Source organism: Ciconia boyciana, chromosome 12, assembly GCF_034638445.1.
Source record: "Ciconia boyciana chromosome 12, ASM3463844v1, whole genome shotgun sequence".
In the NCBI taxonomy this organism is placed as follows: domain Eukaryota; kingdom Metazoa; phylum Chordata; class Aves; order Ciconiiformes; family Ciconiidae; genus Ciconia; species Ciconia boyciana.
In genome coordinates, this window is record NC_132945.1 from 16974166 (window position 1) to 16998715 (window position 24550).

Consider the following 24550-nt stretch of genomic DNA (forward strand, 5'->3'; position numbering starts at 1 on the left):
CGGGCCGGGCCGGGCCGGGGGCCGCCCGCCGGCGCGTTACAAAACCGCCTGGTTTTGTAACAACCTGCGGGCGCTGCCCAATCAGCGCGGCCGCCCGGCGTCACGTGCCCGCCTTTATATAAGCGGCGGCGGCGCAGGGCGCTCCCGGCGCGGGGCGGCAGCAGCATGGGCCGGCGGGGCCGCGCCGCGCCCGCGCCCCCTCTGCCTCCGCGCCCCGGCGCTTCGCACCGCCCGCCCTGCTAGAGGTGCCGCCCGCCGCCGCCATGGGCTCCCACCTGCCGCCGCCGCAGCAGCAGCGCCCGGAGCCCCAGCTGGTGCTGCAGCTGGCGGCCGGGGCTCTGCAGGCGCAGAACTTGGAGCTGTCGGGCGGCGGCCTGGGGCCCGAGTGGCAGGTGCTGCTCGGGCGGGCCGACGCGCTCGCCTACGGGGGGCGGCTGCACGAAGCCCTGCCGCTCTACCAGCTGGCGTCCCGCCACCAGCAGCTGCGGGCGGAGCAGCTGGAGAAGCTGGTGGAGTGCCTGGCGCAGAGCGTCCGGATCAAAGAGGGGCTGCCCGCCGCCGGGAGCGGCCCCCCGCAGCCCCGCGAGTGGGACGTCTTCAGGTGCCGCAAATGCCAGGGCTTCCTCTTCGAGCCCGTTTCCTTGCCTTGCGGACACACGTTCTGCAAAAAGTGCCTGGAGAGGGACCGGGCGGCCGAGTCCCGCTGCGTCCTGTGCAAGGAGGAGGGCAGCGCGGCGGCCGGGCAGCTCCTGCGGGTCAATGTCATCCTCAGCAACCTGCTGGCCAAGTGGTTCCCCTGCCAAGTGAAGGCTTCGCAGCTCCGGCACGAAGGGAACCTCTTGTACAAGGAGAAGAAGCTACAAGCCGCCCTGCAGAAGTATAACGAAGCGGTCAGCCTAGGTAACGGCTCCCCCTCCCCGACGCCTGCCGCGGGGGACGCGCTCCCCGCCGGCCGCCGCTCCGGGCGCAGCGGGGGAGACAAGTCTCCGCCGGCCGGGGCTCGCCGGCGGCCGCTCCGGCGCGTCTCGCCCCGCCGAGCCCCGGGCTCGGCCGGGGGCAGCCGCCGTGCCGGGGCCAGCCGCCGTGCCGGGGCCGCGCTCCCGCCTGCCGCCGGCTCCCCGCGGTGGGTGGCCGCCGCCCGGGCCGGGTGGCGGGGGAGCCCGGGGGGGGGAGCCCCGGGGAGGGGCAGGGGCTCTTCGGCCCGCAGCGAAACTGGGTCAGGAGAGCAGCGGTTGCGTAAGCCGGAGCCTGCGGTCCGGCCGGGCTCCCCCCCGCCGGCGCCGTTGTGTAACCGGCGGAGCCAGGCGGGAGCGGGCCGCCTCGCCCGGGGCGTCCCGCTGCTCCCCGAGAAGGGCGCTCGGCGGGCGGGGCCGCCCCGGGGGCCGCCGCGGGGCGCGGAGGAGCTGCTCGGCAGCCGGGGGCGAGGGCGGCGGCGGGGACGCGCGTCTGGTGCGGCGTGCGCGGCCGGGCGGGCGCCCCTCGGCCCCCGCTGCCAGCGCCCGCGGGGTCGCCCGGGGAGGGCTCCTGGGGCGGCCGTTTTCGTCTAGTTTGGGGAAAAGCGACTCAGGCTGCACGCAGGAGGTGGGAATCAAAGGCGAGGTGTTGCGGGTAGGGGTTTCGTTGAAATGAGAGGGTGTTCCGAACGAGAGCGTACAGCCCAAATCCGGGACACGCGATGTCTTGTTGCTGGAACACGCAGCGTGTGTAACTAGGAGATGACTTCGTCTGCGCTGCTGTGGCGTTATCTGATCCTTGTAGTTGTCACTTGTTTTCCTGTGTTGAGCTGCGGCACGAAAAGATCCTTCTGTATCATTTAAAAACTTTGCTGCTAAAAAATGTTGAAACTCCTCCCTACAGTGTGACAGCGTTCCTCTTGCCACCTTAAAGGCCTCCTGTACGTTTCTATCAACCATCTGATCCTCAGTCAGAGCTGGTAATTTATTGTCTGAGCATCTCAGCATTTATTTATGCAATGTTCCCTGCAGTTATATAATACAGGGCTGACATTTTGTCTGGAGTTGCCCAAAGAGGTTTCCAGATTTCATTTAGTACATAGTTATTTAAAATCTGGATGTTTTGTGGGTTTGTACGACTTGGAAGCACCGACATGTGTTTAAAAAATAAAAAATTAAGGAATAAAGCTTGTGTAACTAATTTTTAATTTACTTAAATCAACCAATTTTTCTATTTCCTACAGCTCCAAATGACCACTTACTATACAGCAACCGGTCCCAGATTAACTCTACTTTGAAAGCTTGTGAAGATGCGTTGCATGATGCAGAAACAGCATGCAGACTCCAGCCATACTGGTTGAAAGTAAGTTCTGACTCCAGTTGTACTTTGTTTTAAAACCTTGATACTGCCCTGGGTAGAAAACCGTTGGAATGGTCAGACAGCTGAATCTGAGGGAGGCTTTAAGTTCCGTCACTTCTTGGGCTCCTGGACTTACAGATGTTTAACCATGATATTCTTGAGCCTCCTGGGGTGAAGGAAGAGAGTGATAATCTTGGAGGATGAGCTAATGCCTTTGTGTTTGACCTGGATGAATCTCAAGTTCATGAACTCTCTCTAAAAATTGAATGCTGTGCTTATATCATTCTATAAGGACATCATGGCTATTTTAGGAGATTCATGTAGGGGAAGTAGTTTTCTGCAAGATCAGTTGGGCTCGGGTGCTGTGAGAATCATACTTGCTTGAGTTAGAGAATATCCCAGTTCTGCCTGTGAGAGTTTTCAGGACCATTGTGGTTAAAAACCCAGACACTGGTGGTGTCTAGGTATAAGAGATGGTTCTAGTGATTCTCCCTGCCTAACTTTTCCTCTTCCAGAAAGATCTTTTGTAATTTTATATTGGTTTTATGGCATATTCTTACAACAAAAGAACAAAAGCTGCAACTATGGATGCGTTTCATTGCAGGGTCACCTAAGGAAAGGACAAGCATTAGCTAATCTGGGGAAAACAGAAGAAGCTTTAAGAGAGTTTCTATTCTGCCTTGCTCTAGATGCTGGGAACAAGACAGCCAAGTCTGAGGCACAAAAGGTGAGTTCCCATGATTTATCATCTGGAACTGCATTATTGTTTTCAGTGGCTATAAAGGAGGATAAGAATTTTTCTTCTCTTTTCCCCTCTCTCTCATTACTGGATGGAGAGAGATATCCAGACTGTTGTTCAAAATATTGCTTACTTGAAAATAGACAGGTAGCAAGAAAACATAACTCAGTAGGCAGTATGTGGAAACAGTTACTCATGGTGTTAGCATCAGCAAATTTGAAGTAAAACTGCATTGTTAATAATTGTCACCCACAGACTATTGTGATTTTTCCCTATAGTCAAATTTCTAAGGTGTTTCCTAGCTTGGCAATATATTACCAATGACAGAGTGCAGAAGAGGGGGAGTTGCTATTGAATGTTGTATCAGGCCATTGACTGGCAGAATGCAACACGCAGCACTCGTCAAACTCCACTTGGGAGCAGCAGCTCTCTTCCTACTGCCAGTCGTGCTGCACTGGGTATCAGTGTGTGAAGGAGGCGTGAAAGGAAGCAGTCAACAAAAGAGCTCCTTTAAAATAGTTTTTAAAGGTTGCTAATAATTAATGCTAAATAAGCAACAAAATGGATCTGCAGTGAGGCACTTTTCAGTAGCAGCCTAAGATGTGTGTGGATTCTTAAATGGTTTTTGCGAAGGCTGTTCTCTTTTGCACACCCCTCAAATCCCCGATTTCCCATGAATCGGTGTTTTGACTTTTTGTTGTTGTAGCTAAAAGGCTCAACATCTCACTCATAGCTTATGGTAATAAAAATGTAATAGTTCTATTTTCCTTGTAGTCAGTTTTCTTTTATGGCAGTGCGTTCACGCTTTTCTCCATCGCTGGTGGGATGGGAACTTTTGGGTTGGTGTGCTGTAATATGTAAGGCTTTCTAAAAGCACAATAGTATTCTTACAGTAAAGCACTGTTCATGAAGGTAAGAGTATAACCTGGATGGCTGTAGTGCAATCAAATTTTTCCCATTTTGTATATGGTTGAGATTTCCATCTCCTGTAAGGTTTTTGTCACTGATATTTGGGGGTTTTGTTTGGTTGGGTTTTTTTCCAGTGGATTCCATGCAGTCTTTCACTGTCATTGTGTCATGATCTGTTCTCATAGTCATGCTGGGAGACTTCCTGTGCACTACAGCAAGAAGAGCAGGAACAAACGGATATGTTTCTAAATTCAGACTCCAAATAGCCTTATCCGAGACACCTAATTTCCAAGCAGTGGGGTTCTGAGAAAAACTAGGCTTCTTATGACTGAAAGAATTACTCATGCACTCATCAGACACAGAGTTCATCCATGATGCAATATTCTACTGGGTCATTTCCAAGGCTGTTTGCATAACAATGACGTACTACATTTTACCATATTCTTCGGGTGTAGCTGTGATATGCTGCTTGTATTAACTGTCTGTCCATGTTAGTTTTGACATAGTGTGATCCTGTGGAATCCTTTTTGGCTTTAAAAAGAAATCTTAGCTGTCATGTGGCCTCCTCAGGCATCAGCAGGATCACCTCAGTAGTATGTTGAAATTAGTTTTTGAAGTGTGAATCTTCTGTTCAGCTCTTTCTTTCCTTAATCATCTGATAAGCTATGCCATACAAGTGGCTACAAGCTGCTACTTGATAGATTCACTTATTTTCTGATAGCAAATGAAGAAATAGCATTTTTCTGCTGCCTGCATTTTTTCTGTACTCTCACATAAGTGAATTAAAAATAGCTACAGTTTACAATATCAGAGACATTTACTTAACTGAACTTGGATTAAGCCTGTGAGATGAGTGGTTCCTGTACTAGTAAACTCCAGCAAAAGCTTCTGATGTGCAGCAAAAAACCCCCATATTTAAGAAAGATGCTAGTAATTTCTGGTGAGCTCTGAACTGCAGGACAAGAAGACAAAGGCATGTGTGTGTCATATCACAGAGAATGGTTAATAACTTTATGGGCTTATTTAACTCTGAAAATGTCTCTTGCTGTCTGTTTGGCCTATATTGCATTAGCTCTTGCACTTCTTTTTGTTCTTACCCTAGTCTAAAGGGCTCTTTAAATGGTTTTAACAAAATCAAGGATGCTTCTTTCAGCTATTCCCTTACTTGCTTTTTCATTTAGAGGTTGCAAGGAAGGAACTAAGCAGTGAAGTGTTCTGTTTTATATCACAGCTTCTACTTAGTTTGTTTTCACTCATCCCGGGAAATGCTCAGGAACACTTACCCGATATCCTGCAGCTGTTGTCACATCACTCTAGATTAAAGGGGAATCTCCTAAATTCAGTGGGATCTGGAGGCACCAGCCATAACCTGCAAAGGTTGCTCAAGGTAAAGATCAAGTCTGATGTGTGGTTCTTAATTTGTTGTGTGTTTTGTGTTCACATTGGGAAGCCTTCTCTCCTTTTTACCTCTGGGAGATAGGAGAATACATTTTCTCAGACTTTTACTGAGTTTCAGAACATACAAAACAATGTTGACTTACTGAAGCCTCTTTATCTGACTTCTTTTCTTTAATAGAAGTCCTCTGTTGTTGTTCTGATAAATTTTATGCCAGAATTGAGTGGGTACTATTCCTGTAACTGTCTTTAGCTCTTCCAAGTAGTTGGTAGTGGGAAAGGGCCTCTTAAGATTGGATTGAGATACCCTCAAAAGCTGTGAAATGCTAAAATCTAGGGTTTCAGCTTGAACTGTAACTGATGTCAGTGACAAAATCATCCTGCGTTCAGATTCTGTACATTGCTTAGAGGTTATTGTAGAGCCACATGAGAGAGATTAGCTACTCCACAAGTTTGGTTTCACGGCCATAGTTTTGTAAATGGCTGTAAGAGGCTTACATTCATGGGTTTGCAAGGACTACTTTTGCTTCACTGAAACCTGAACTTTGAGGATAGGTTTTGCATATGCTGTATATGTAGGAGAAAACTTCACTAGTCCTTACAAACAAAAATGGTAGGTTTTGAGCAGCCTTGTTGCGACTAATAAGAACAATCAGTGACATTGCCTTCTGGAAACGCTATTAGGGTATTCTGAAAATAAATCCCTTTGTATGACTCTTTCATGAAGTCATTTGAGGGGCAGTTCACTCATCTTTCTGCATGCTACACATCACCACAGCTCCTGATCACAGTCCACAATATCTGCTTTCAGGTTCATCTGGGGAGTTGATGTCCTGTGTAATGGCTGCTCATAGGTTGTTCTGTAGCCGTAATGGGATAAAGAATGATCGTTCTATCCTTTGTGAAAGAAATCTGTCTCGCTGAAGGAAGCTCTGCATTTTCTGTGTTACAAATTTTGTGTGTTTATACTGCTTCCTTAAAATAAGCTTGCATTGTTTTGGTTGATTGATGGTTGATACCATCATTATGATATAAACAATATGCATTTTTCCATAGGTTAAGTGATAACAATATATTTAACCTGAGATCTAGCCACATTTCTGCCTGAATCAAGTTTCATGACCAAGCTATAAAGCCGCACATAAGGGCTGAAAATATTTAGTGCCATGGCAGGGCAGGGGGGGTAGAAATAGTTTGCTTTTTTAAAATTAAAATCAGGCCCTGATACAGCAATTCTCAAACTGTTGCTTCTTGACCTACAAAGTCCTTCCTGGTGATCCATAATATTAAAGACTTGTGACAGGTTTGGGGTTTTTTTCCTTACCAAGTTGTTGGAAGATTGGTCTAATGTCAATCCTCTCTTCACACAGGTAAATGTGGAACAGAAAAAGGGTTTTCCTATTCAAGAGGAACCAAATGTAACTACTTCTGGTAGTTTGAGGAAATCTGTACAAATTACAGAGAGCAAAAAGGACTGCTCAGAGGAGGAGAACAAACTCACCTCCATGCCAGAGTCTGCCTTTCTCATTTCTGAGAAGTGCAGCCTCCTGAAAAGGAAGTGCTGCTCAGAGGAGATGCGAAATGCTGAGGTACCCTGCAAACTGATGAAGAAAGGTATGTTTAATTACACACAGGGTAAGTTCCATGGCATGCAATCAGTGGAAACTTTGCTTTTATAAAACTTAGAAGAGGGTCCAAATTACACTTTGGCTTTTATATTTTCTCTTTAGCCTAATCAGGGCATGATGTGGAATCTTTCTTGTGTGTTTAAAAAAAAAATAGTCTAAAAAGGGGGCTAAGAAGGTTGGGTCAAGTGCTTGTTTATCAGGAGAGCTCTGAATCTTTTAAGGAACATCAATGTCATGCATGGTCTTAGCGCTTTCTGGATCAATTAAAAAAAGTGTGTTTAAAAGCACAAATTCTGTTTGTTCGTGATATCTGGCCTTGTTTTCGTGCTGTGGGATGTATTTACAATGGTATGACAGAAGGATCTGTCCCACTTTAGACTTCCAACACTAAAAAAAATGTTTTGACATTAATTGTTAATGCAAGGCTAAATTCAACCTTCTGTAAGTGGGTATAATCTCACCAAAATTAAGGAGAGGTATGCTGATTTGTGCCAAAGCTGAATTGGATGCTTTGCATAGAAATTATTGTAATGATGGTTAATGGTTCAGTAACTTGCAAGTAAATACAATACACATTTAAATATTGGATGCTGCTTGTAGATGTACAGAATACTGTTGTGTTTACATCGTTCTGTTCAATCACGTGGTCATATGTTTTTTTTATTGATAGATACAGTTGATACTAAGGGAAATAGTACTGGACAACATATTCCATTTGAATTTGTGGATCCATCAGATTTGGACTGCTCCCTGTGTATGAGGTATCCATTGTTTTCTTGTGGATGTCTTTAGCTTTTAAGACACACTTTTCCCTTTTATGACCTAGAGATTTTCTAGCTTTCTCGGTACTTATTTTTCCCTCTGACTTGAAATTGGCTTTTATTATAATTGTTACTCCAGTGATGCATTTCTAGACCTTTGGTTCTGAACACCATTGATCAACAGGACCTTTCTGATCTGCTCTAGGCTAGTGATTGTTTGGGAAAGGACACGTGAGGGTTAAGTGTGTTAGCGAAGGTGTCTGAAAGATTTCCTCTCACCACTTACACACACCCACCCACTGACACACATAGTGCACAAAACCACAGTTTGTCCTCTGGAATTTGTAGAGCCGTGTATGATGTTATATAACACACAAAATAGCTAAGGAGACTACATCCTATCAATGTTCCACATTTGCGTGTAAAATACTGTGGTGCTGCTATTGCAATAGGAGGATTTTGCAAGCAAACAAGAGCATGTTTTTCCTCTATTGGTTTAGAGATGTGTTCCTTAGTTTATTAAGGCCATCACCACACTTGCTTGATGATCTCTTCTTCCTGTTAAATAACAGAGTTATTCTTGGGAACAGCAATGACTTGATAAAAACAGTAAGAGTTGTCAACTACATCTATTTTACTACTTGTTTTGTAAAAACATTTTAATTTTGGCAAATATACACGTGGGTTTTTGTTACTGACTTTTTGGAGGGAAATATTGGGAAGGTGTTTCACAGGGGTCTTGACCTCTGCAGTGAGTGTTGCTTAGGTTTGTCTTTAATTACTGAGATTTATCAGTAATGTATGTTGGGGTTAGTCTCGCACTGTATTTTAAATTCTTAAATAGCAGATAGCCTCTTCATGGATTTATTTCTGAAGGCCTGTGCCTGGAGAAATGTGGATTTGCTTTGTTTTGTTGTTTGTATACTGGGGGGGAGACGACCCTTCAATTTACTTCACACTGAAACCTTTGGGGGAACAACTGCTGTGTTGTTTGATTCGCTTCTGCTTGGAATAAATCTGATCTGCCCCCTCTCCCTCTGTCTGCCTACAGCTGAAACATGCTCCAAAAGTTTATACAGCTGTCAAAACACTTGATACTGCTAAGAGCAAAACTTTCCTCTAACAGAAAGCCACACAATTGGTCTTAGCCTGTTTTAATGAGTCTGTGTGTTTTTGATCATTATGTCCACAAAACATTTTTCAGATGTTTTAAATAAAATTAATTAGCCCTACTTCCTCATCCTCTATGTTAAATCAGAAACAGCCAGACTACAGTACATTTGTAAAGGAATTAGCTCAAGGATTGCTTACAGTATAGAGGATGTTGATGCTGATCTTGCAAAATACAGGCCTTGCATCTAGAAGGATGTTAGCTAACATCACTGCAACAATGAAGGCTTGCGCTAAGGGAAGCTGTCACAAGATCTTTTTCTTGCTATTAATGCAGATTGATCATAATTATTTCCCACTATGTTCTTCAGAAGTATTTTAGGGATTTGGATCTTGAGATACTTTGGACTAATTACCTAGTAACCTACTGACCTGTTCACAATTAACTGCAGGAGCTGTTACTAACCTATTTGTCTAATGGAGTGGCCAAAATGTTATTGAACTACATTTGCTCCAGCAGCAAGCAGAAAATAAAAAATAATAGTCAAAGCAACATACTGCTGAGAAATGAAGGAGCATTACTCACCAGGAGTGAATATTTAGATTCTGCTGTTACAATAGCTGAAAGTGATGTCATGAGAAATCTTGGTGTGTAGTGTTTCTTTCTGCAAGTCATGAGGCTGGTCCAGGTCTCCTTAGAGTTGTTAGGAAAAAGCTGCTGCTGGTTTCAGTGAGTGCTAGAGTAGAATTATGCCTTTTAACAGGAATTTCTTGTCTTTAAGCTAACATTTCAGATCAAGTAAGTTGCTACTAAATAATTACGTATGCAAATCAGTTCTTACTGAAACATACTGTAGAATTTAGTATTGTACATAGTTCAAAGCAATAAGGTAGCCTTGGTGCAGTGATGTTTCTGTTCACTAAGCAATTAACAAGGGTTTTCAATTATACAGCCAAGTTGCAGTAAGATAGGTGTGGTATTTTAGATACTTCTTCATATGTTCCTTTGCTTAAATGTCAATATTTATAGTAACTAATGACATTTAATAAACTGGCTATGGCAATCTTGTTAAGAGCCAATTACGTTCTTAAATACACTCATCTTATTCAAGATGCTAATAAATGTGGGTTTACATATTTATAATTTCCACATGTAAAATATAACTTAGTGTACTGCTTTGATAAACTAATATCTTAAAGTAAACTTATTAATTAATTTAAATTATAATTGGACTAATATTTGAGACCCTAAAATGCTTAGACAGTATGTTGTTAAATATAGTATATGCCAAACAACTTAATGTCTAGTTTTTAATGTTTTCTATTAAAAAACCTTCTATATTATTTACATGTCTTTAAGGTACTTGTTGGCAAGGAAACATTACTTTGCAATATCACATAATCATAATAATGAAGTAAAAAATCCCTACGTGAAAATAAGTGTCACAGAGTTACTTGAAACAGGTAAAGATTAGATACCATGAAACTTTGAAGACTTGGCCTTATATAATATTTTTTTAGACGAAACATGAATCTGATGTCACTTATTTTCCAAGAAAAGCAGTCATTTGAAGGTTAAAAACTGTCTATTTCAACAAAACTGCTTTCCAAGTCCACATTAGAGTTGGCAGTAATACAGTTTATTGCAATCACTTATGTGGTCTATTACTGTAAATAGCTATTTTTAGCTTTACACATACAAGTAATCACATGATTTCCACAGTAATAGTTGTGCAAGTATTGCTCAATTTCATTAGAAAAAGTTAGAGGGTCCAACTTCTGCTTCTATTTGTTGCTCACATAGAAGAAAATTAAATCCTGGCTTGCTGGAAGTCAGTGACAATATTCTTCCTCACATTCCCTGAAATCAGGGCTGCCTTTCACATTTGGTGGCAATATGAAAGTCTACAAGCTGAATAAATACAGAAGTTCATTGAAGAAATGAAAAGCAAGGAACAACTTTATGCCTGGAGTAGTCAGTAGTTAAATTAGTGAATGAATACAGCTTTTCTTGGTAATAGCTTTTTCTTTTACTTTGGTACACGATATTGTCTTTTTGGTTTTGGATTTTTTCCAATCCAGGCTCTTCTATGAACCTGTCACTACACCTTGTGGACACACCTTCTGTCTCAAATGTCTTGAGAGATGCCTGGATCACAACCCAAAATGTCCCTTGTGCAAGGAAGGGCTCTCAGAGGTAATGATGCTTGGATTTTCTCAGCATAAATTCAAGGGCACAGGATAGGATCAAGTAGCACCTTCAGAAACCTTTGATAATTTCCAACTCAAAATAAATGTTACATAACTTAAGAAAAATGTTATTTTTATTATTTTTTTAAAATGCCATTGTGACTCAGAAAGCATGGATAGTCTCCTCTCTTCAAACCTTAAGGCCAGACCTGTACTTGGAAAATCTGGGAAGGGAAATCACCTACCGATGGTCTAAGATAATGCCCATAACATAAGGAATAGTTCAATAAACACCTCTTCTGTGGCAGTGCAAGGTTAAAAGACCATTTTTTGCTATAGATATAAGAAAATGGAGGAACAGACGACTACCTTGTGCCTAGGCACCATACACTTTGAAATGCTAGACATTATCTGTAACTGCTTGCATGTGTTTTTACTGCAGTGCTTGGCTATGAGGAAATACTGTAAAACAGTACTAATGGAGGAGTTAATAGCTAGATATCTTCCAGAGGAACTCACTGAAAGAAGAAAGATTTATGAAGAGGAAATAGCAGAGCTTTCCAAGTACGTAATCCATTTATGTAAAATCCAATCTTTAATACTAGTGCTGTTAGCTGATGAATGGCTCCTGCTGCTGTGGAACGCGAGCTAAGATGCTGACAGAGGAGCTTCTTTTTTGGTATCGTGATTGCAAAGAGAGCAGGGTCCAGGTGAAATTGTGCTTTGAGTCAGCATAAAAACTGGATGCTGTACTAAACAATAAACAAGTAGAAAGCCAGAAGGTTGCTTTATAAACAAGGTATAAAGCAATGTGGTTGCTTTCTGTGGCCTTCTATGAAAGCCACAGTGAGACAATAGGTGGAAGTAGTCTCACAGGCTGGGGGCTGGAATGTACTGGGTAGGGAAGAAATGGGATTAAGGAAAATAAAGTAAATAAAAGCAATAATAGAGATGCATTAGTGCTCTCACTAGCAAAACCAGGAGGCATAACTAAAAATTCTTCTGCTAGTAAGTGGTATATAACTTTCCATAATGTCTAGTCAATTAAGGGGAAAAATTATTTTAGTTTTTACTTAACTCCATTAAGGAACTCCATTCTGTGATTAACTCCATTAAGAATTTTATTCTAAAGATGCTATAATTTCTATTTAAAGATAACATAATTTTAAAGAATATGTTATTGCATGAAAAGTATTTTATACCTTGTCAGTAGTTTGGTAAAATGTCATGTCTGATTTGTCCTTTCTTTCTTACAGCCTAAATAAGAATGTTCCTATATTTGTCTGCACAATGGCTTATCCTACAGTCCCGTGCCCTTTGCACATCTTTGAGCCATGTTATCGCCTGATGATTCGAAGGTGCATGGAGACTGGCACCAAACAATTTGGGATGTGCATCAGTGACCCTGTAAAGGGGTGAGTGAGCAGCATGCTCGGGCTGTGTGACCTACCCCACTCAGTCTGGAGCAAGTCTGCTTGGAGAGGGGCAGAAAGGTCCATGGCTGTAACATCTGTGATAGCTTTCCAGTAGAGAAAGTTTCTTCCTAATCATGGTGGTGAAAGACATTGAGAAGACTGAAGTTTCTCTCTTGAGCACTTAGATTCTGACTAATATGACTGCCCATTTTTCTTGAAACACACGTAGCTAGTGTGTATTATACAAAGTTGAGCTGCAGACCTCTTGTAATACATGAAAAGGAAGTGTATTTTCTACTGTTTTGCAATCTGTTGAATGCTTTTGCACAAGAAATCAAATTGAAATGGCAGTAAGGTGTGTTGGTGGGTTTAGTTTTTTTTAAATTATGAAAAGAATAGCTAAGCTAGTGGGATACATTTTATAACCTCACTGTTCTGAATATAGTGGAGGCTGCAGAGGTACAGCAGGATCTTCATAAGGACTGGCTGAGCATTTCCATTGAGCCATTTACAGTCAGTCTTAGGTAATTTGACCTTAATGTCTGTCTCTGTATTTAGCTTTCCTCCCTTCTTTTTGTGGTGTATACCTACAGGGTATGTGTACACCATAAAAAGTATGATGTACACAAAATACACACCTACAAAGTAAAATCTGCTGAAATTGTGGGAAAACTTTATAGATTTTTATAGTCCTTCCATAATTCTAATCTTCTGAACTGCACTTGTTCTTCTGTACAAATTGGCTGAACATATTAGGATTATGGAGAAAGTGTGCTTGAGCTGTGTAACTTTCAATTTCATAAGATGTTCCCTGTATTCCAAAACATGCAGTTAGTGTTTAATCTGATTAGACAGCCTGAATCTTCCTGGTAGTTTTGAACACAATTGTGGAATAATTTGAACTACAGCAGGTCAGTACTATGAACAATAGAAATGAGCTGACACTGGTAAATACCTTTGTGGTAGGGACTGGCTGTATGGCAGTTCTGTGGAACTAAGGGTGGAGAGAATAAGACTTGTTTACTTGCTTTTGTTCTGATTTCAATAGGTTTGCAGATTACGGCTGCATTCTGGAGATAAGAAATGTTGAATTCTTTGCTGATGGTCGCTCTGTTGTAGACAGCATCGGCAAGAGGAGATTTAAGGTGATACAGCACAGCCAGCGTGACGGCTATAATACAGCAGACATTGAGTACATTGAGGATCAAAAGGTAAATTTAGAAATATTTCACTTAAACTGTATTACATGTGAAATTCTAAGCACATGTTTCAGTGAGTTCTTTTTTTGTAGAACAGTTTCTAGTAAAACACATTTGTGGTGTTTAGGCACTGCTTGTGGTTAAAGATGGGAAACATAAGTTACCATAAGCATGCACACATACTGCCCATATACTGAAGAGTTTTTCCTAGAGGTTTTTAGCAGAAGACAAAACTAAGTGAATCCAGGCTGAGATCTTACCACTCTTCTAGACAGAATAACTGTAGTTTATAAAGGGGTGGGTGGAAACCTGCCTCCATTTGCAGGGAACCCAATTAGAAAGCTCCCATTCAGGGAAGAAGGAGAAGGATTGGGTCCATTACACCTTCAAAATTATTTACATTAATTCTTAATAAAAAAATAAATTATATATAGGCAGTCCAAGTATTCTGGGTGAGGTGTGAGCTTTTGGTATACAATGGGAAGATAAAATGTCCATGTTGAGGAGCTGCTGCTAATTTAAAAAAAAGCTTTGCATAATCTTTTCTTCTGTGTTGTATGATGTTTATGTAAAGGTTTTTCATATAGCAATCCAGAAAGTGCTTGTTCTGCAAATAAGTATCTTTGGTTTAGAATATAGGGTAAGAAAGTGAAGGATTCGATAGATGGGGGGAGACACAGAATGGGGGACACCAAACTAGCTTTCAGATTTATCCCAGAACTCTCTTGGCATGCTTTTCTTTCTTTTCCTTTCCCCTGCCCACCCCAGAAAATCCTAAAAATCAATGTTGTGCCTTCTCCAACATGCAGACTGAACTAACAGTAACCTTCCCCCTCTCTTTACTCATTTCAGGTGCAAGGACAAGAGTATGCTGCATTACTTGTTCTCCATGATTCTGTCTATGATCAGGCATATATGTGGTTCAACTCCCTCAAGCAAGCACTCAAAAGTCGAATTCTCAGTCATTTTGGTCCAATGCCAGCTAAGGATCCTGACCCACAGGTATCCAGAATCAGTGGCTTATGTAACTTCTAGAGACAGAAATAGCAGGGATATCCGATAAGCTGGGAGGCATTGTGTTTTAAGATGAAAATGAGTACTCTTCTTTTATCCTGCATAAGCTAAGTATCTAAGTTATGTTGCCATACACCACTGGTAGCACAGTTGTGAACAAAAAGCTTGTATTTAATGTTGCTAGCTTCCTGAGACTACTTAACCAACTGTATTAATCCCAAGACACTTAAATGCCTTTTTGCCTACTGTACTTCCCCAATTAAATGACGTGGAGAAAACAGACAAGAGGAAAGCTGGTACTCTTGTTCAAGGGCTGCAAATGGTAGGGATCCTAAAATAACAGAATATAACAACAGAAACTAAATATGAAGTAGTGTCATAAAGTATGAAGAAGGGAGGCAGGAATCCCAAAGAACTGGGTCAATAATAACATTGGGAACAAAATACATTAGAAAAAAAAAATCTAGAAGGCCCAACCTATAAACTGTTGCTAGAAATAGAAATGCACCTTGCTTCTGCCTTCAACATCCTATTTTTAGGAAAGGTGCAACTTGGTTGCACCATTAGGTGCAAGCCATTAGGTTGGCAATGAAATGACCTGCTTGCTGGATTGCTATCAGAATACTGTGTTTTCAAAGTTAAATCTTCAAAAACAAGACCTTACCATCTATATGTATCCTAACTTCTTTTTTTTCCCCTTACTGCAGGCTAACCCTAATGGGCCAGCCTGGTGCTGGTGGGTCCTAGCTGTCCTCCCACTTGAGAACAGAGCTCAGCTCCCTTTCCTTGCCATGAAATCCCTCAAAGACCGCTTGAATGGCATTAGACGTGTCCTTACATTCATGTCTCGTACAAGATCGCGGTGATGGTGAGAAGGAGAGCTGTGAAGTCTCCCACAGTACTTGACTGTAGACTGTCTCTTGTAACTTCATCTAACTGCAATAATGTCTTACAGATTTGAGTGTCAGGATGTTTCAAGCCTGAATTTCAAAGAAAATGAGTTATAAAGAGCAAGGGATGTTTATGGATACTTCAATAGTTTCCATTTGGAACTCTGAAATGATTATTCAATCACTGCACTGCTAAATTAATAACAAATGTGATAGAACAAAAAGTGATCTTGTTTGCCATAAACCTTTTAAAAAGCTTAAGAGGTTTTTAATTTATTTTATTTTTATTTTTTAGTGGATAAAGGATAAACTGTGCAGTTTAATGTGAAGCAGAAATAATAATGTTAATGCATTATTTCAGTGAACTGCAAAGTCTTTTATTCCAAGTGGTTCAGGTTTTATATAGCATTGTGTAAAATACTGTTCACAACTTCCGTTTGATAATTTATTTTTGCACTATGATTTTTTTGTTTCAAACTGTATATTATTTATGTGTTCATTCTCTAAAGGAAAGTGAGCTGCTCTATTTATAGTGTTTTTACCCTGTATTTATGACTGGGGGCAAAATGATGATTCTAGCAGTGCCCAAGCAACTGCTTTGATAATTTTTCAGATATTTGTGTTCAAATACTTTGAATGTTTTTCTACTTATCCCCAGTTCTACTGTAGCCTAAGAAGGATTTTTCCCCCTGAAACAGCCTGCTGTGAAGTCTTTGAATACACAGATTATGTCTGAGAATTCAAGCACAGTTGTTGGAGCTTGATCCTATGCTTGCAACTAGGTTCCAGATACAACAAAACAGTCAAGCACACGCTTAACCTTAAGCATGAGTGTTTAAGTGCTTGTGTGGTAAATTCAAGTATTGATCAGTTGATGTCAGTGGGAATTAGCCATAATGGTGACAGAAGGATCTATCCCCTAATTTTTCACAGAACAGAGAATAACTTGGAGTTGAACTTATATCTGAACTTTCTTGCAAGAATGGATAATGGCTACAAACAACTGCGAAGAAAGAGCCACAGTATATGAAAAGTGGCTTCTCCTGAAGAAAACTGGAAGTACTGGTATCATTTCATTGTAGGTTGCTACATAGATTTTTTTTTTTACATCAACTCTTGTTGCTGTTAAGATCAGTTTTATTTTTTTTAGTTGTTTGGTGGGATTTGGCTTTGGAGTGTGTGTAAGTGGGGGGGAGGAGGGAGTTATTTTGAACTGTAGGACTCAGAGGGTAGTTTGTGTCACATGAGAAGGAATATGTTGTAATAAATGCTATTTATTTCACCCCAATCTTCAGGTTTCTGTTAGCTTCAAATCTCTACCCAGCCATTGCATTTCTCTTAAGAGATTGGGTAGCATTGCTAATAATAGTTAACTCCCAAGGAAAACAAGTGAATTTTAGCGTGATTACTTCTAGCTATAAAGCAGGTAAAAGTAGGGCAGAAATGAGAATAGGAAGTGTCTTGGTTTGGGATGGGTTTTTTTTTTTAAATCGACAGTTCATATACTTGTTTCACTGCTTTTATTGCTTTGTGTACCACTTTCTGGGACTGATCTTGCCTCCATCTGACTTTGACTTTCACTGATTTCAATGTGAGCAGAACTGGGCCTTTTATTCTAGGCTACTGTTTTCCTTTTCAGTGGCAAAAAATAGATTGAATTGATAATGTTATGGAATGCTATAAATTTCTTTGTTATTTTTACCCAGGATAGCACTCTTTGTCATTCCATGCCTTTATGGAAAAATGCAGTAGAATTTAATGTCAATTTTCTGTGTGTTTTTTCCATCATCATCTCATCAGAAATATTTATTAGTTAAAAGTAATTTCCATACTGTTCTGTTTCCATAAAACTACCTTTGTTCTCCCCTTGTTAAATTCTATAGAACTTTTCCATAAGGGTACCAAAGAAACAAATGGAAGACAAAACATGTTTCAGCCTTGTGATGCAAATGGAATATGTATCCTGTGTTTGCATTGAGCTACTCTAGAAATGCTACAACTTCCATACTGCTAGATTGCTGCACTTCTTCCATAGGTGGTACTTTACATGCTTCTCTGTAAACAATGTATAGAAATACATACATGTTCTGAACAATAACAAGTGTATGGCGGCTGACGCCTGCTATGGCATTTGTCTTCGTAAGTCAATAATGAAGTGATTTCTACTTGTTTGGAAGTGAAGCTGCATTAAATGCAATTCTTCCTTAAACCATTATGTATTATTGCAGAACATAAGGGGCCCGTATTGCTCCCGTAGAAAAAAGCTGTCGCTTTGTTCCTCTTATCTGTGAGAAAAGGACCTTAAATATCTATTTTAAACTGTTTTCTCACTGATGTCATTGTTCTTTTTTCCTGCAAGCTATGTCTTCTACATACTCATATTCTATTTTGTTGATTTAGAAATTGGCATAGAAAGAATCCTTGATTTTAAAAGTGAATATTGTCTTTTCTATTAGCCTTGAGTAAAGCTGCCAGAACTTCCTAAGCAGAAACTTGTGTACATGCCCTATATCGTGAACGCCCAGTGCATTTGTTGCAACCTGGAAACACGGGACCTACTGCATGTAATGCATACCGTTGATCAGCGTATGCACAACAAATCAAACACATCCAGAAACTTTATCTGTACGTGTACAGTCACATTCTGTCTGGGCCTGCTCTGTGGCCACACATCCTAGTTAAATGGCTAAAGTCTGCATATTCCATCAGAAGGAAAAAAAAATATTGAGAAACAGATTTGCTAGAGAGCACAAACCTGTCCAGGAAAAGCTGGACAAGGTGTAGCCTTAGCCTTCAGTGAGTTGAGATGCTAAAGTTTCACTAGTGATGTTTAAAAACCAAAAAATCTTCTAGTTATGCCACAGTATTGCTGATTTTTTTTTAGTGGTATTAATCAGTACAAGGATGTAAATGCAACATTTATTACACATGAATAAACAGCTGAACAGATTTAAAAATACATTCACTTTAATTATAGAAACAGCATTGACCAGATAAAATACTAATTGGGGGAATATTTTATTTAAGCTTCTCACATTTTTCTAGACACCAAACCCAGTCCCATAACCAGTCTTGCTTATCTGTTTAAAAAAAAAAATCATGACTCAAACTTGCATTTCCTGTGTGGCCAGAAGTATTGATTAACCTTTGTTCTGAGGGCATAAGTAATGCATAGGCTTCTTGCTAGTTCTTCAGAGAAGTCAATTTCCATTGACCCTAGATCACTGAGTTTGGATTATTAAAATCAATAGAAAATTTTTTTTATTTCCAAGGAAATGTGATCAGTCCCCCTTAAAAAAAAAGGGGGGGGGGTACAAAAAGTGAGTCTTCTGTAATGGTGGCAGAGGGGGAACCAGGAATAGATCAAACTATAACTGAGTAAGTGCCAGTCTCCTGAGCATTATCACCTAAACATCTGCCAGAGACTTCTTGAAAGTTTTAGACTTGCATTTGTAAGATATGGCTTTCTTAATTTGAAATCTCTTCACTTTTCTGTAAATGAAGAATTTAACAAAATACATCAAAATAAATAAGGACTGGCTGTATCACCTTTCCAAATCTGTTATGTATACATTATATGGCTTCTAATTAAAAACAGTCAGAAGTTTTCTGCAGGAAGTAATACTAATTTTTCATTCCCATATATAGACAGACTTATGACACTCAAAAGAACCTTGCTTTGTCTTATATGCTCCTTTGTCTAGCAATAACTTAAGGGGATATGTTTCCATGAGAACAGCTGTTATTGTGGCTAGCATGACTTGGTTGAAAGTAAACCTGAGCCAGGACTGGATTAATCAGGAAAAATCATAAAACCTGACAGTGAACTCGGACACAGTTGTGGAAAGTAGTTCAGTAGCTTTAATAATGATAAAATGGTGTGATAGGCCATTATCATGCTAAGTCTTCAGTGATGTTCTGGTGTTAGTTGTAAAAGTTCTTCTTTTTTTTATTTTAAGTGCTGGTATCTTCCATTACTTTGTAGCAATAAGAGATACCAGCTGTCATACGGAATGGCTGACCTATTGCTTGGCCTATCCTTCTGTCCTGTATGACTACTTACTAATAGAACACCTGAACCATGGATTTCTTAATCCAAAGATTATTTTAATCTAAACAAAAAAAAAGTAGATTTGGATGTAGCATGTCTGGCTTAATATGTGCTGTAGAGAAAGAGCTTTATAAAATTAAGTTTTGGTTTAGATAGTCTTTTAATTATTTCTACTTGGTGCTGAAGTTTTACTGGTGTTTAAATTAATGACAGGAGTTATATTTAATGCAGTGTTTAGGAATGGAGAACATGTTCACAAACTCTTATTTTAAAAAAGCATAAATTAACTACAGGTGGTTTTGTGCATAAAAACCTAATGGAACTATATGTACTTAGGGTAGTGCTCCCCGTTCCCCTGAGTCCTACATCAGATGAACTCAACCCCTGTTTAGTTCTTTTAATGTCAGCTTCACAACCTAACTTGTAACTGGTGCAGCACATAGTTTAGGATCTGGGGTTTATTCCAAAGCCCAGTAAATCACAAAGTCTTATAGCTACAGAAAAAAATGGCAGTTTCAGCAAAGTCACTATTTTGAAACACTTTGCTAAATAAATATTGTCTGGGTATAAGAAACTAATCTGCTTAGACAGGATTAAAATGGTGGATAATAAAAAATTGACTATTACATTGACTTATTCATCCAGGTATCATGTGAAGTGCTTACTAATCTTGGAGTTTCATAAGGTCTAAAGTAACCCTCACATAGAAGTGCCTGTATTCTGTTATTGCCATTCTTGAGCTTTTTAATAGTCATAGCCATATATTTTATAAATATAAACATATGCACCTTTAAATCTTTACATTCAACTTGCAGAACAAAGGTTTACAGAGCAGAAGTGTAGCAAAAACAATGTAATAGCTTCTATAATTCCCTGGTGAGGAAGTACCAAAATGAGGAGCAAAAGACTATCTGTGTAAGATGTCTTAATTTGACACCATATACTTGTCCAATTTAATTCTATCAAGCTATGTGGTTACAAGAGTGCCAGAAATATATCTATCAAGCCATTTTAAATAAAAAGTTTTTTGGACTTGTATATTCCATTTGTTTGTAAAACATCCTTTTGTGCACTGTAATGAACTTGAAATGAAACTTAAGTTATACTCTCATATCACTGAACAGACTACTGTTCAGCTACCTCTACATAAGGTTGAAGTAATTTGTTTTTTTCCAGATTTGTTCACATTGTCATATAATGTGTATTAAAAAAAAATCATAGTCCAAAGAACCTGTATGTGTTTGTAGATGTACTTATAACTATGTTGTACAAACAAAGTCTGTGTGGAGAGTTGTTTACTAATTAAAATTTTTGTGTTCTTTACTCCTTGGCTTGCATAACAAAGAACTACAGAGGTGAAAAAACATTACATGTGAGCTGCTTTTTTAGGTGTTTCAGATAAGAGAACAAAGAACAGCTCCTAGATCCTACAGTCACACAACACTTGATGTGAAGGAACCAAACCACAGAAATGAAGTTGTCCAAACCTCATCATTTGTAAAGGACAGCAAGTGCTTTTTTTTTTTTTCCCTCTTTGCTGTAGTAAAGTAAGAATAATGGGAACAGAAGAGGGCCTGGCTTACACCACTACCATGTACTTCTCTGGACTTTGGTACCTCTCATGCGTTACTGTTTGCTTTACATATTTCTGTGATTTAAAACTATAACCAGGATACCTTTTCATTTACAGTCTCAGGCAAGAATGAATCCTAGCTGCATCTGTGAGGTGATGAAAGACCTATTTTTAGTGAAGACCCCTTAACAAGAAGTTCCATAGGATTTTCAAAGCCCTTAACTTTATAGAAAAAGCCAGACAATAGTTTTATTCATAAACCTAACATTGAGCAGAGTGACTCCATATCTTATTCTACTAAAAACGTGTAAGAGTTGCCAAAATTTTTAAAAGTTACATATGCATGGGCTGCTCCTGTTGCCTTGTCATTTAAGCAAGATGTGGCACGCGTGTGATTTGCTGCCTAAGTCCTAACCACCTCTGGCTTGCTGGTCTCTTCTATAAGCTTGTTCAGGCCCTGCATTTATTTTAGAATCCAGGGCACAGGCTAAGACTGTATATGGTAAGCCAACAACTAATTATGTCAAGACTGCTGTTTTCTATAACAAAATACATTTGCATCTGAGTAGAGGAAGCGTTTTGGTTGCAGTGCTTTTCTATCAGGAAATAGTAAATAGTCAAAACTGAAGCTTTGCTTGGGAACATGTTGATTTAAACTATTCCTTTTAAGTCATGATTTTATAGTTTTGAAAGCTTTAAGAATGGTTATAAAAAAGTGGTGTTTAGATGCAGTATAAAGCAGAGAAAGCTTAAACCAAATATAGGACAGCAAATTATTTCCCAACTACTTGCTCACTGTGTTCTCATTTTATAACAGTGTACCTACACTGAATTTATTCAAATGATATTTGAAATATTCTAAAGTCATCTACACTTGCATAATGCTTCATATTAAAATGATCATCCAAAACTGCTAATGATCTCTGTCATGTAAAGCAGTTCAAGGGAAACTACTTACTCCAGTCAGCCTTTGCTTCCCAGTATAGTTCCCTGACACAAGAACCTGCACCGACTTCCCTGGGACGTGGATCAGGACTATGTGCCATACTGAGCAAAGGGAAGGGCGTGCTGCATGACAGCTCCTGGCTCTTACCTGCTACAGCTTTGAAAATTTTCTCATTGCTTTTTATTCTGTGAATGAGATGCCACAAAATCCTGGAACATCTCTTAATGTGCTGTGGTTCTCTGTATGCCTGAGTGAAAGGTATGGCAACTTTTTTATCTTCAAAAGATGTAGCTGACTTCTTAATTTAACAGCTATTTAGCCTCTGCTATAGCAGTCATGGATTGACTGGTCTTCACTCCATACTACTCACAATCAATAACAGTGTAAGGTATGCTATCTATCATCCTCTTGGCCACATGTCCAGCTGAAGGAAGAATAGAAACTGCATTACTAAACTATTGCAGGGCTGGGCTTGGGGTTTTTTTAGATGTATTTCTAATTTTCAAACAGATTTTTATCAGCAGTCACTAATACCAAGTTCTCTAAGAACTACACAATAGAAGAACAGATTAAGTCATGCTTACTAGTAAACAGTAAAGTCATGTTTTTAACTAACCAGATAAATTGTATATTGATACAAAAAATCAATATACAGAGGCTACCTGAAAAAACAGAGCACTGACATAAAGAGCAAGATTTGCTATGAAGACTAGCCTTCAGCTGCCACATACTGAACAGTTTACATCTTATGATAGGATGGCTTTCAAGTTGTTAAAGCAGAAAAATTACTGGCTGAAATAATCTATATAATGAAAGCCTGCATATGCTGTCAATACCAGTTTTATGACAGTGTAACATCTTTTGTTTCAGTAGAGCTGCTCTTGATTCATAATGCCATAAATGAAAGGAGTATTAAGCTATTTATGTAAGTGACTTCATTTATATAACTGACTTATGCTGTATTATGTGATGGGAGAGAAAACCAAGCACATGCCTTCTTTGTGTTTTCTATGAGCTACGGAAAGATTTGGTAACAGTAATGCTAGTAATAAATAGTTTTCTCTATGTGACATATTAGAAATTCAGGCTCATCCACATGAAGGTTTTATCATGAGTAGAATACATGGTAATAGATGACACGATAATGTGGAAGGATTTTAGCAAGTCTGCAGACAGTCTAGAAAATATGAATGCTGAACATCACAATTTAGACTGTAAGTTAGTTCAACAAAGCAATTGTTATTCAGGCTCTTCCTTGGATGAGTCAATGATTTGTACTGTGACTGTTAGGACTGAATGTACCATCTAATATTCATTTTGAAAGATTACTGAAGCATTAATGATTTAAAAGTGGTTTCTACAAGTATTTTTTATCAATGAGAAGCCCAAGCACTATCAAGGCTAAAGAGCATACACAAGGATTTTCAACATAGTGGAATTAAGGTTTTTTTTCACAGGCTTTTACATTGTTTTTTACTCCTTAGTGAATGATGGCTATATAATATTTAGGAAATCAGGGTCAGTAGAGTAAATGTTGCTGTAGCAATTTGGCAGACACACCTTTCATAACTCGTAAGTCACTACTGGAAAGGCACAACTGGGTCACAGAAGTGCATGGTGGGATGCTGCTTTCCAGTTATGCAACCAGGGTAACTAAAGGTTAGAGCAAGCACTTGAATAACGAGCTTTTTGCCAGAAAGAGTAGAACAGAAAAACACAGTGTTTTTAAATGCTGGCTTCTGAGCAGCAGCCGCCTAACGTGTCTAGTTAAGAGTCATCAAACCGAAATAGAACCGGATGCGTCAGAACTTTGAAGAATGGCAATTCAACATCCCAAAAGAAAAATACATCTGCTTGTATTCCAAAAGCAGATCCTACCGGTTCTCTCATTCCAATAGATGTACTAGAGCCATTTGCAGCGTGCTGCTCAGCTTTTTCTCCCGGCCCACTGTAACTAGCTTTATCGCTCATCTCTTGTCTTTTTACTTTCTCCATCATCCAGCAACATCTTCAACTTTAAGGAATTGCAGTTTGCCTCTGTTCTCCTTCCTGCTTCTATGTATATGTTACTGGATTACTTCTAATAAATATAATTATTGCAGAATTCTTACCTAACTTCTGACAGAGGAAAGAAGAGAGAAAGGAAGTTGCGTTTCCACACTATGAAGATTTTCCAGGTTTTGGAGGGCTAGGACCATAGCCCAAGGGCACAAATTATGATGTCAACTAACAAGTAACTTCCATCAAGTTTGGGGATACTAGTTACAAAAACTGAACACTGTTGCAAAGAGAATAAATAAAAGGGTGCTCTTTTCATCACAATTACATCTCCTGTTACAGCTGCACACCAGATAAATATATTAATCAAAATGACCTCATTTTAGGCATGCGTAGCAGTGTGTTATATAACCATGTTA

At 39.8% G+C, this 24550-nt stretch overlaps 1 protein-coding gene across 5 annotated transcripts; it reads left to right on the forward strand.

The window, feature by feature from the left end:
• Positions 1-151: 151 nt before the first annotated feature.
• LONRF3 (LON peptidase N-terminal domain and ring finger 3) lies at positions 152-21213 on the forward strand. Of its 5 annotated transcripts, none has more exons than XR_012044731.1 (13): positions 152-900; positions 2198-2316; positions 2918-3040; positions 5193-5348; positions 6727-6970; positions 7655-7745; positions 10938-11052; positions 11488-11609; positions 12302-12460; positions 13509-13671; positions 14512-14661; positions 15381-16641; positions 21004-21213. XR_012044731.1 is itself a non-coding variant. In XM_072876813.1 (13 exons), the coding sequence occupies exons 1-12, from the start codon at positions 264-266 to the stop codon at positions 15537-15539; spliced, it is 2238 nt and encodes a 745-aa protein (XP_072732914.1). In that variant the 5' UTR covers positions 152-263; the 3' UTR covers positions 15540-15541; positions 16497-20933. The 5 variants fall into 5 exon arrangements, 2 of the variants coding, with proteins under 2 accessions (XP_072732914.1, XP_072732915.1); XR_012044729.1 differs by lacking the exon at positions 21004-21213 and adding an exon at positions 17447-20934; XR_012044730.1 differs by lacking the exon at positions 21004-21213 and adding an exon at positions 18020-20934.
• The last annotated feature ends 3337 nt before the right edge of the window (positions 21214-24550 follow it).